We start from the raw sequence: 13,538 nt of genomic DNA, 5'->3' as shown, positions 1-13,538 counted from the left end.
GTTTCCAGGATAAGGAGAATATTGATGAATAGGGGTGAAATATTGTAAAACTTACTGTATAATCATCATCACAATAAGTTTGTTCACAGGATGTATGTTTTTCTTTTACCGGTGTGCATCAATCATACAACATGTTGCTGGACCAAACAATTATATTTGAGACATCTTGAGGTCTTATTAATAAACAAGCATGCAGAAAGAGCTCAGATTGTGATCATATAGTCCTATATATTCAAGGGGAAGACTTTTATATGTGCACAGTTACTTAAGTAATAAAGTTCAACACACAAAGTCATGCATGTAATTCATGTTATAAAGACATGTCTCATCACTCATGATTAAATTAAGCTGAAATGAACACGATCTTTTCAGGAGTAAAAACAAAAAGTTCAAGTTAATGAAAGCAGTGTCATAAATTAGTGATAAATAATTGCTGCCATTCAAGGTGACCGTTAAACCAGCTGTTCCTGCAAACAGTTTTCCAGGGGTAGTTCTGAAAAGTGAAACATGGGAGCGCATTTTTGTATGCGCAAAGCAGATAAGTAGTCACATTTGCAGTGTTTCCCAACCTCGGTCCTCAAGGCACACCAACAGTCCAGGTTTTAGTGATATCCACACTTGAGCACAGATGGTGAAATCAAAATAACTATGGTACAAATTAACACACCTGTGCTCAAGTATGGCTATCCTTAGAACCTGGACTGTTAGTGTGCTTTAATGGCTTATAACAGAAAATGGAAATGTTAAAAGAATGTGAAACATCTCAAATTATTGGACATTTTCATATATATGATTTGCAGCGTCATTTGTCCACTCCTACACTGGAGACAGAAAAGTAAAGGTGAATTTGATCTCTAGTGAATGGAACTCTGCACATTGTTTACGTTACCATAGTGACTGCAGCCTAGTTACTGATGTCAGCACTCTGTTAAGGCATTGCGTGCTCATGAAAGCTCCTGAACATTTCCTAAAACCCTAGTGCCTGGATTGGGACTTCTCCCAGTTGGCAGGATGTCTCCAAGGATTCCGAGCAGTTTAAAAGGAAGTGGCGACCCTTTGAACTTCTATTGTACCAACTATAATAGCTCATATGGTAAGAGAAGTGTTGTTGTGAGTAGGGAATATAAGGTAGGTGTACAATTTGCTTGCATGAAGTGACCTTCGCCTATGGGTAAATTGTTCTTTCAATAAGGCTTGTGTACAGATTGCATAAATTGTGGCACCTTACCTTGTGTTTTGTGCAAGTCGTCCTTATTAGCATCAATAAGTTGGAAGCAGAAGAAAGGGTCTCTGTGTAGGGGCAGACTTGGAAAAGAGACACGTTAAATGTGGAGAGCTAAATGTAAAGGAATAAGCCTTAACTTTTCTTAGTATCAACTAAAAGAAAGCCATTAAAAAGACAGATATTAATAAATCATCCAAATAATGGGCCCGATTCAGTACCGATCACAAGTGCAACTACGGATGCACCACATGGAACGATTGCCATTCCGCATGCGAATAAGCTGCACGTGCGCAGTGATCGCATTGCGATTATGGACGCACAGAGGAATCCATTGCAGAGTGAGTGACAGGATGTCAGCGTTTGGGGGTGATGACGGGGGAGTGGTCGGAGAAACGCTGGCGTGCTCGTCCACTTGAGCGCCGTTACCTGGGCGTGGATAAATTAGCTACTGCGATTGCCTACGGAGCGCTCTGCGTGAGAGGAGACTTGCAGTGTCTGCGGCTGGTCAGACCTGCGGTAAATGCGTGAATGGCCGATGTGCGTCAATGGTACGCAGAAGAGCGAGATTGGACGGATAGGAGAAAGCAGCAGTGGGCGTCATTATGCCGGCTGAGCTTCAGCAAGCATTTCCATATTTTAGCAGCTGCGTGCCATATGGATTCGCAGCTACGATTGCGATCCGTACTGAATCAGGCCCAAGTGCTAAATAGCACAGCTACTAGATAGTTATCAAAGTGGTCATCAGCAAGCCTCTGATAATTGTAATACAGTTGCATGATTATTTCTTCACGTTATAAAAAGCTATTATAAAGATTAAAGTGTGTAGAACTAAATGTGTCGGCTTCATTTAGAATCCGCACATACAAATTCATTTAAGAAGACTGTTGCAGTGTGATAAATCGTTAGTATGTTATTGCAGCTTCTCATATGCTTTGTACATATATCAGTACTGATACGCTCTGCCTCAGCTCCCGGCCGGCTCCTGCCCCTGCTGTGGTGAGGCAAGGACAGCTGTAGCTGTCAGAACAGTCAATGCCACTGATCGTTCATACATTTGGCTGCACATCTGCGCCCTATCTTGAAGATCGCACCGATAATGACGGGGGCTAATTGCACGGCTATGGATAATTGAGAACAAAATGGAAGCTGAATGATTAAGTTTTCATTATAAGAGTAACTTTGCCTTTAAAATGTATTTGCTTATATTTGCAAAGATTTAGTTTTTTATCATTTTAATCTTTGATTGGTTTATGTCAAAATCAAGTTTGGTATATAACTTTTGCACAATCAATGTATTTTTGCCTGCTTTGTACGGATGTACATAATAAATCTTCAAGGAGACTTCATCGTGTATTAATTCTTCCATGTCAGCATACACTTCACCACATTGCTACATGGGGGAGAAGCGCGATCAGCGCACATAACATGCGCTGACACCACTAAACCCCAATCACGCTGCTTCATACATCTACCAAACAGTTATCTATGAGACATTCCCATTACAATGAACACTTACAGGAAAATATAAATAAATATATTTTCCCTTTAAGTGAAATTCAGGGTTTTAGTAGAGACTCTGTGTAGCCTAGCTTTGTGTTTCCTGGCTGTGTAAGTAAAAGGCAGTACAGATGATATAATGGTTAGCATTACTGCCTCACAGCACTTAGATTGTGGGTTTGATTCCCACTACGTCCCTATCTGTGTGGAGTTTGTATATTCTCTCTGTGCTTGCATGGGTTTCCTCCGGGTACTCCGGTTTCCTCCCACTACAAAAATATACTGGTAGCTTAATTGGCTCCCAACAAAACAAAACAAAAAATAACCTGTGTGTGTGTATGTAGTAGGGAATATAGAGTGTAAGCTCCCCTAGGGCAGGGACTGATGTGAATGGCCAAATATTCTCTGTAAAGCGCTGCAGAATGTGTGTGTGCTATATAAATAACTGGTAATAAATAACTAAGGAGTCAGATCTTGGATAATTGGTCATTAGTGGTCTGACTGGTGTAGTGTGTATACATGGTGTGGCCTAACCAGTTACACAGAATCAGAAGCATTGGTGGATGACACACACAGTGTCTGCTACCGTGTCCAACGCAGCTACTCCCGTGTTTGCGCCTTGTCAGTCGCATGTCTGCGACTATATGCAAATGCTGCTACAAAGCCCATTACGGGTGCACATCCGTACGTCAGCATGTACACGGACTGAGACGCCCACAAATAGTGTCTGTAGGTGCCGAAATACCAATTGGTATGCACCATAGACACTTAACTCCATGGCAGGAGCAGTTTCCCTGTCCGAGTATGGCCTCCTATCGGAGCGGTTGAGTGTCTCTGTACACAACTGCTTTCAGTGATGCCCATTAGTTGGATCATTTTAACAATGTCAACATCATAATGGTCGGCATGGTGGTGTCAATATTATGAATGTTGACCGAATGACTATGGACCTCATTCAGAGTTGGTCGCGAGCGCCGATGCACTCGTAACCGACTCAATGGTTTGGCCTGCGCACGCGCAGCGGCCGCACTGCGCGTGCGCAAGCCGCAGAGCGACAAATAAACTGTCGCTCCGGAGCTCGTTACCGAAGGGCGGCTGTCGATGTTGATCGACAGCTGCCCCAGTGTGGTAGGCGGGCCAGGGGGGTGGTTTCCAAAATGGAGGCGTTCCTTTGCGAACGCCTACCGTTTTGTGGGTGGCCGCACTGACATCAGTGATGTCAGTGGGGAGCTTCCTGCTCCATCAGAGCAGAAAGCTCCCTGGGGCTTACGGGTTCCCAGACCCTACCCTAGGGTCTGGTCGTAAGCCCCGATGGTCGCGATGGTGATCACCATCGCAAATATCAACCTGGTCGCTCGTTAAGCTGTGGGTGGTAACCCACAGCTTAACTAACGGCCAGGAGGCCGCACTTCAATAATGAAGTGGCCGTCCTCATTCAGAATGAGCGGTCGCTTCTTGTGACCGCCTCTGAATGAGGTCCTATATCCCTATGATTCGATGCTGCAGCCCTGCTTCATAAGAGCACCGACATCTTGAAAAACAGACATTACTTTGTAACCCTGGTCAATAAGGAGACTGCCATCTTAAACAGTAGCTGCCAGTCCTTCACCAAAGTATAGATAATGCCCTTTATCAATGTCTCTGATATACTCTCTGTACAACATTTAAGTCTTGACCACAAAGGCCCGTGTTCTTGGAACATACATACTCCTGTTGTGTGGGAGGGTGTGTTATAAAAGATGCACAATGTAAAGGTCGACAGGTTAAAATGTTCGACTTTTTGTAATGTAATTAAAATGTAATCCTAATTTGAACCCTCCCGCTACTGCCTAACCCTATCCCTCTCCCTGGTGCATAACCCTCTCCTTGGTGCCTAGCCTTCCCCCTAGGTGCCTAACCCTAACTGTCCCCTCTAGCAACCTAAACCTCCCCTTTGTGCCAAACCCTTCCACTAACCCTAAAAATGATGAAAGACCATAAAAAAAAAGGTGTTGACCATTTCTACCTGTCAATTATTTGACCCTGTTGATCTACTGAACATTGACCATCTCATGTGGACCTATTGACGGTCGACCTTTTCAATATTTTATCCGGATACTGCTGGAGGTACGTTCTTTATCGGTGCATACATGCTTATTATCATCTTTTATTTTAAGGCACCACAAAGTTTCTGCAGTACTGTATAAGGAATATGCTTAGTAACATGAAATATTATGGTGTGTAAATTAACATCTAGAAACCGCATGTAAGAATAAAATCATACACTAGGTAAGACGAGGACAAGGGGTGAGGATAGGGCAATTCAATAACTTGTAGGGCATGTAGTGGTGGAGGGGAGGTAGTCGGGCATTCCCAGATGGGTGCGAGCTGAAATCGGCGAAAAGTGACCTGTTTGGGTTAGCCGATGTACACGGCTAAACCCGACCACTTTGAGCGTGATCAGCGCGAAAAGCTGGGACAATTGAATAGCGGCCCGCGATCTCTCGTCACTTTAGATGGGCGATCCGAGCCGAGAAAACAATTGAATTCCACCCTATGAGTCTGTACAGAAGATAAGGACCGACACGCGGTGTCAGAGTCACTGAACAGACTTGGAGACAATAGACAAGAAGCACAGGTAGCATGGATAGTGCTAATGGAGGAACACACGGAAAGAGGGCCCTGCTTATGAGAGCTAATATACTAAGGGGAGAGGTGAACAGTTTAAGGATGAATAGGAAAGAATGACAGGTCAAGGTTGGATAGGTAAGTGGAGATTTCGGAGAAGGGCTGATAGGCTTAAATGTGGAGATGAGAGAATTGGGGTAATGGATATTGGGGTGGGTAACATGTACAATGTAAAATTCCTTGCTATCCTGTATAAGTGAACGTGCTCAAGTACTGTCCTCTGGAAGGAGCAATCTTCATTAGACTGTCCCTACTATCATAACTACCCTTTTGCATTCCTCATAGGGCAAATACAATAATACATATATTGAAGAATAAGGTGTATTGGGAGTTCTGTTTAGTTTTATAATGTTGTGTGTTTAACCTTTTTATTGTCTTGTGTCTCATTGAGCATGTACTACAGTATTTATAGGAATGAGAAATAAAGGCTAAGTAATAAAATTAATTGGATAATGTGGGCAGTAAGTGTATTCATAAAAAGGTAGCCACTCAATTAACTATGAACTAATGACTATGAAGTACAGGAGTGATAGGGTACAATATGTACCATGCACTGACTGGCAGTGATGGATCCAGAGATGGTGATATGCATAGCACCGACCCCTCCTGTACTCTGATTGGTGGATGACCTATGTCATCCACCAATCAGTGTGCTACTGATTTTGTACACTGCATGGCTGTGCCTGAAAAGCAGGAAGTTGTGAATAAAACAAAATCAGAACAAACAGGGAGAATCCTCTGCTGCCTATTGGCTGCAAGTCACTCTTATATAGTGCAGGATCCCCTCCCTCCACCCACCTGGATCCGCCATAATTGACTGGTCTCTAGTGGACGTGGATCTCGTAAATATAGCTTCTGCCCACAAAATGGTTATTTTTATTGAGTTATTAGTGACATAGGCTCCTATAACTAAATTTATTATATGGGTCCTGACTCCTAACCCTTGAGTTGCATGTGTCCTAACTAATTAGCTAACACTGTAATGAAACATTAAAGTTATTTGTTCTCACAATATTGTTGCAGGTCGCTCAGAGTTAGTTACTGACCGTGTCCAGCCTACTGGTATTCTTACCCATGGCAGCACCGGGTACCAGTCCAACCTTAGGCCAGCTGTATACTACTCACCCAACCTGGACCGAAAGGATAACCCACATATGGGGTGAGACTTTAATTCCTCTTTTCTTTTGTATAGTTTGCAAAGAATATAATTGTTTATAATAGTTTTCCAAAGCCTCTTTTATTGCCTGATTAAATACTTAGACACCTGAGCTAGAGCTCTTACCTTTTCTTCATTACAGTCCTTAGGGGACACAGGGACTACGCTGGAGTATAGGGTCGCAGGTGGAGTCTGGGCAGCTTTCTGTAGCAGCCCCTAGAGCTCGAGCATTCTCCTTTCACTTCTTTTGTCCAAGGAAAGCCAACGGGTAGTCTTTTTCAAGGTCTCAGAATTCTTCCGCTAAGACCTCCAAGCCCAGAAGCAAGCAGTCCTGGCTTGGCTGCCAAATCAGCCGACAAACCTGCCAATTGATGGGGTGGGCCTCTCCCTAGGGGACCCCAGTGTGGAAGGCCAGCTTCAGCTTTTCTCCAACGTCTGGATGACAACCACGTCAGACACCTGGGTTTGCGGCGTAGTCTCGCAGGGCTAAGCTCTGACTTTCAGGAGGCGTCCACAGGCACGTTTTTTTTACCACAGGCCTTCCAGGAAATCTGGGAAAAGCAAAAGCTCTGTGGGAGTCAATTCGCTGTCTACTAGCCTCCAAGGTAATAGTTCATGTTCCTCAGGATCAAAGATGCTCTGGCTTCTATGCAAATATCTTCTTGGTTCAGAATCCAAATGGCTCCTTCCACCCAATTCTCAACCTGAAATCCCTAAACAAGTATTTGCGGGTCCCCAAGTTCTGTATGGAGTCTTTGCGCTCCATCATTTTGGCCTTGGAACCTGGGGGATTTCATGGCCTCCTTAGATATCTAGGATGCTTATTCCGATTTGCAGTCAAGGAGGAGCACTACCAGTTTTGGGCCTTGCCCTTTGGTCTCCATCGCTCCTTGTGTGTTCACGAAGGTTATGGCAGCTCACTTGTGGCGCAAAGGTATCTGAATTCTCCCTTACCTGGACGTTCTTATCCTAGCCAGATCTCCGGATATGCTCAAGGAGAACCTTCGCCTCACAATAGATCTTCTACAGTTGCATGGGCAGGTCATCAATTGGAAGAAGTCCTCCCTGACTCCGACCCAGGAGATGCTTCTCTTAGGGGCCATGTTGGATTCACAGGTTCAAAGAGTGTTTCTCCCAGTGGACAGAATTCGAGGGCTCTTACTTCATTGCCGGGTGTCAATTCTCACCTGCATGCAGATCCTGGGATCTCTGGTCTCCACCTTCGACATGGTGGAGTACGCCCAGTTTTACTCCCGGCCTCTCCAGGCGGAGATTTTGACTCATTGGAACGGATCTCATCCCCAGATCAAGTTGCAGACAATCGTCCTATTTCGGGTGGTTCGTCTCTCCCTTGCGTGGTGGTTCCAGAGCTCCCTCTTGGACAGGGGTCACCCGTTCTAGATTTGGACTGGGTCCTTCTCACCATGGATGCCAGTCTTCGCGGGTATGGAGCTGTGACCTGCAAGCAGTTCTTCCAGGGTCGATGGACAGCTCAGGAGAGCTATCTCCCGATCAATGTCCTGGAACTTCGAGCTGTCTTCAGAGCTCTCTGTCAGACTCAGCAATTCCTTCAGCATCGCCCAGTTCAATGCGACGGCCATCACTTACATCAAACATCGGGGCGGCATTCGCGGCACCATGAAAGAGGTTAGTCGCATATTCCGTTGGGCAGAGCATCTGTCGGCAGTTTTCATTTCCGGGAGTCCAAAATTGGGAAGCAGACTTTCTTAGTCATCAAGACGTCCACTCCGGCGAGTGGGCCCTTCTTCCAGATGTCTTCAGCTTCTAGTTCATCATTGGGGCATGCCAGAAGCCGACCTGATGGCTTCTCGATACAACCACAAGGTACCAAATTACAAATCTCGCACCAGAGACCCGGGGGCTCTCCTGGTGGATGTCTTTGCGGTGCGGTGGACTTTCAATATCATGTACATATTCCTTTCTATCTCACTTCTGTCAAGGGTTCTCCGCAAGTTCAAGTTGGAAGGCGGCACCATGTTTCTGGTAGCTCCTGATTGGTCGCGGAGGGCATGGTATGCAGATCTTCTGAGTCTCTCAATCGACTCCCCTCTGACGCTCTCTCCATGGCTGGATTGATGCTCTCTCTATGGCTGGATCTTCTGACTCAGGGGTTGTGCAATCGACGCTCTCTCCATGGCTGGATCTTCTATCTCAGGTGTTGTGCTTCCACCAGGATCTGACTCGCCTTGCCTTGACAGGGTAGCTTTTGAGACATGCATCTTGAGAGCTAAAGGTTTTTCGCGGGTAGTCATTCACACCATGTTGAATGCGCGGAAACCTTTTTCCGCCAAAGTTTGACATCGGATTTGGCGCGCTTACTTCTCCTAGTGTTCTTCCAGAGGTTTTGATCCCAGACCCTTACAACTTTCCAGAGTTCTCTCGTTTCTACAGTTCAGCCTGGATTTGGCTCTTCGTCTGTCTTCTTTAAAGGTACAGGTCTTGTCTCTTTCGGTTCTCTTTCAGATACAGCTTGCCTTGCTGCCGGATGTTTGTAAATTTTTTCAGGGAGTTCTCCACGTGCAGCCTCCGTTTGTTCCTCCGGTGGCTCCATGGCACTTGGTCACTGGTGCTTTGGGCTCTTCAGTCATCTGCCTTCGAGCCTTTGGATTCGGTATGCCTTCGTCGGCTCACATGGAAGACTATATACCTACTGGCTATTGCTTCAGCTCGGAGAGTGTTGGACTTGAGCGCACTGTCATGTAACTCTCCTTTTCTGGTCTTTCATTCGGACCGGGCCATTCTTCAGATTCGACTTGGCTACCTTCCTAAGGTGGTTTCCAGATTACATCTCCATCTCAATCAGGAGATTGTAGTACCTGCTTTTCAGTTGCCGGAGGATTCAGCGGATGAGACCTCTTTAGATGTTGTGAGAGCTCTCCGCATCTATGTAGAACGTACCAGGGATATTTGGAAGTCAGATTCCCTTTTCATTCTCTATGGTTTCCACAAGCATGGCTAGCCGGCTACAAAGCAGACTTTATCCAGGTGGCTCCACTAAACCATCTGCCACGCGTAAATGGCGGCGGACCGGCCGTGGTGACTGCTCATTCCACAATATCGGTTGGTACCTCTTGGGCAGCTCATCGTGGTGCTCCGCAGAGCAGCTTTGCAAGTCGGCCACATGGTATTCTGTTCACAAGTTTATCCGCTATTCTGCTTTGATACCTTTATCTCCACGGATAAGGCCTTTGGGTGATGGGTTCTCAGTGCAGCTCAGGAACGTCCCCTCCCTTAGGGAGTTTGCTTTGGACATCCCCAGCATAGTCCCTGTGTCCCCTATGGACGCTAATGAAGAAAAGGAGACTTACCTGTTAAGCCCTTTTCTTATAACTCCATAGGGGACACAGGACACCCACCCTGATGCACCTGATTGGTGGGGTTTTATCCTCGTTTTCTGGTTTCCCTGTCTCTTTGGGTGTTTGTAACTATCTATGTGTGTGTGTGTGTGTGCCGGTCTTCCTTCTTCTCCCTGCTCCTGCCCTGGGCATGCTAACTTGACTGGCCTGCCTGAGGTAGGGGTGGGTTATTGGGAAGGAGGAGCCTGAGCTGCTCATTCCTGAATATTTTAACTGTTTGGTGCCCAGACTCCAACTGCCAGCCTATGCCCCAGCATAGTCCCTGTGTCACCCTATGGAGTGCAAAGAAAAGGACTTAACAGATAAGACATAAGTCTCCTGTTTTCTGTTCTACCCATGGTTAGCTCCTCTAAGAGACATACTCACCTTGCTCATCTTCTCCTGTATATCAGGCTGATGCTACGGAACAATTACACATCGATCACTAAAAGGGATTTCAATGCTCATCAACAGATCACAGGAGCTGAGCCGCTTCCCAACACATTCCCTTACCTGCAAAGCGGATACATTAACAGCATCAAGGTCACAAACCCTACATCCAGAACCGTGAGTGTTGTAGGGATTTATAATCTGTGGCCATTGTAGAGGAACATTTATTGTATCGTATAATTATATTACTGCTTCAAAATGCAATAATGATAACATTTGTGTATGTCAGATACTTGGCCCACTGAATAACAAATATAGTGTCCGCAAGGCACTACCTCTAAATATAGGAAAAGTTATAAAATACTGACGGCTGAATAGCCACCAGTTCTCATACCGACGGAAGCCCAATGGCAACATATCCCGACAGGGGCACGTAAGTACCCTAACCCTCCCCTCTCCCCCCCCTCACCCTCCCTTAGTGGTGCCTAACCCTAGCCCTCCCCCTGGTGGTGCCTAACCCTAACCCCCTCTTCCTGCACCCTAAACCTAACCCTCCTGGGATTTCTACGCCTATCTTTAGTCCCGGGTCGGCCTTCCACTGTTTCAGGATTCTAATGTCACTACATCCCCTAAATATGTGATGCTACTTCAGGTTTCTTTCACCTGAATATTCCAGGGCAGTCTCCTTAAGAAAAAAATAAAGTGTATGTATCCACACATGGATGTTAATATGCTGTTGGATTATTAATACACGTTGACTTGCATCATCTATTGGAGTGCCGCCTTCCTTTGTTTCGTGCTGGGTATACACCCATGCCAGAAGGATCCCTTTGTATATATATACACACATATACATATACAGTATATATATGTGTATGTATATATATATATATATATATATATATATATTTAATCAGTTATGCATGTGAGATCTACTACAATTTTAGTGAAATCACCTCTGTGTCTCACGTGCCAAAGAAAACACACTATCACCAACCCTATAGGCGTGTGTACTGAGAGATACTGCTCTGGACTGTTGGGAAGAAATAAACTTGAAGCCATAACAAATATTTGGAAGTAAAGAACTGATGTCTTGGACACTTTGGAGTAAATTCAATTACAGGCGGTGGTCGATGAGCATCAGTACGATGCTCGCCTGTGCACATATCAGCCAGTGACGGTAACTCTGACATTGCAAGTTTTCCTGAATAACTCCAGTAGGGGTGGTCGAGATGGTAATGCTGCCCATGGGGCGGCACTGTCACTTCCCCGTGGCACCATCATTTTGTTTGCAGGGTGTCTGGAACGGCACCCTGCAGCTCAGAGAGTCCTTGGGCGCTCTAGTCCCAGTGGCCCCGCCCCCTTCCTGTGACATCATGATGTCATAAGTTCAGGGTCAGGGCCAGCAGAGTGCAGAATTTTGCCCTAATATGGCTAGCAGTAAAGCATCCTGTGACCATTCATGTGTGGGGTTGCTTCTCAGCCAAGGGAGTGGGATCACTCACAATTTTACCTAAGAACACAGCCATGAATAAAGAATGGTACCAAAACATCCTCCAAGAGCAACTTCTCTCAACCATCCAAGAACAGTTTGGTGATGAACAATTCCTTTTCTAGCATGATGGAGCACCTTGCCATAAGGCAAAAGTGATAACTAAGTGGCTCGGGGAACAAAACATCGAAAATGTTGGGTCCATGGCCAGGAAACTCCCCAGACCTTAATCCCATCGAGAACTTGTGGTCAGTCCTCAAGAGACAGGTGGACAAACAAAAACCCAGAAATTCTGACAAACTCCAAGCATTGATTAGGCAAGAATGGGTGGCCATCAGTCAGTATGTGGCCCAGAAGTTGATTGACAGCATGCCAGGGCAAATTGCAGAGGTCTTGAAAAAGAAGGGTCAACACTGCAAATATTGACTCTTTGCATAAACTTAATGTAATTGTCAATAAAAGCCTTTGACTCTTATGAATGCTTGTAATTTTACTTCAGTATACCATAGTAACATCTGACAAAATGGTCTAAAAATACTGAAGCAGCAAACTTTGTGAAAACCAATTCTTGTGTCATTCTCAAAACTTTTGGCCATGGCTGTATGCTGCTATTTATATTTCTTTGTACTTCTGCTGAGCTTCGATAAACATATGATTAAAAAAGGTTTACAAATGAAATAAATTATGCAGCCTCCTATGAAAGTAGGATACTGAGCTGCCAACCAGGGCCGGCCCTGACCAATATGGTACCCTAGGTAAGATCTTGGCAGGTCCCCTCCCTGGAAATAGATGCCACATCAAAGCAGCGTCAAACCGACAACTTAAGGTGCGTACACACTACTTCGATATGCTCCCTGAGCGATATCGTGTAGTGTGTCCCCGGCAGGCTGTGCTCAATGTCGTTCATGACATTGAGCACAGCCGCTGAATGATATCATTAACGATATCGTTCAGCGCCGGGCTCTCTCCCCCATTCCCCAACATGCAGCAACCTGACGAGGTCGTCAGATTGTGCTGCATGTTCAGGCGATGGACAATGTCGGAAACGACCAGAGGGAGTGCGCATCGCTGGTCGTTTCCGACATAAAAGTGCACAATTACTGAGCGATTGCACGATTATGATGTCGTAATCGTGCAGTAGCTCAGTAATATCGCCCAGTGTGTACCCACCATTACTCTGAGTGAGAGGGAAAGATTTAAGCTGGAGCTCCTTAAATTGCAGCCTTTAAATTAAAGCCAATTCCACATATCATAATTATACATGTTATTATTCACTGCACAGCTCTGACTCCTCCCGGCCTGCTTGCCTCCTCTTACCGGACTGCCTGTGCTGTGCCCTCCTTCCGTCTCTGCCTCCCCCTCCTTTGGCACGCCACCCTGTTCCCTACCTGCCTCCCTCCTATTCCCGGCCTACCTGTGTCCTATTCCAGGCTCCGCCTTCCTTAGCCCACCTCCCTCTTCCTTGCACTCTGGGCCCACTGCATATTCGAAGATTGATAATCACTTTTATATTTCATCTGATCACAGCGCCGTGGTTTCCCCTGGCTCACAGGACATATTGGGCCTGGTCCAGAGATGAACACAATAGCGATTCTGTATGCAGATTGAGTGATTGTTTGCCATTGGACATGCCTATAAGCTACACTGCGCAAGCGCTGCAATTGCACTGCGATTACGGACGCACATTATGGACAGGTTCTCAGCTTTTGGGGGTGGTCAGAACAACACAGGCGTGTCTGACTGTTTAAATGCCGT

General features: G+C 45.7%; 1 protein-coding gene across 1 annotated transcript in view; it reads left to right on the top strand.

Moving 5' to 3' along the window:
* Positions 1-658: 658 nt before the first annotated feature.
* The window catches only part of SAXO4 (stabilizer of axonemal microtubules 4), a 36,527-nt gene continuing 23,647 nt past the window's right edge, over positions 659-13,538 (top strand). Inside the window, exons 1-3 of the mRNA XM_088454554.1 lie at positions 659-1,093; positions 6,413-6,548; positions 10,315-10,468. Coding sequence (XP_088310680.1) covers positions 1,012-1,093; positions 6,413-6,548; positions 10,315-10,468 — 372 coding nt within the window. The 5' untranslated portion in view covers positions 659-1,011. The remainder of the gene's footprint in view (positions 1,094-6,412; positions 6,549-10,314; positions 10,469-13,538) is intronic.

Source organism: Taudactylus pleione, unplaced genomic scaffold (genome assembly GCF_031769625.1).
Source record: "Taudactylus pleione unplaced genomic scaffold, aTauple2 ptg000619l, whole genome shotgun sequence".
Classification (NCBI taxonomy): domain Eukaryota; kingdom Metazoa; phylum Chordata; class Amphibia; order Anura; family Myobatrachidae; genus Taudactylus; species Taudactylus pleione.
The sequence above is the reverse complement of the archived record's forward strand: the minus strand, read 5'-3'. Positions and strand labels throughout refer to the sequence as shown.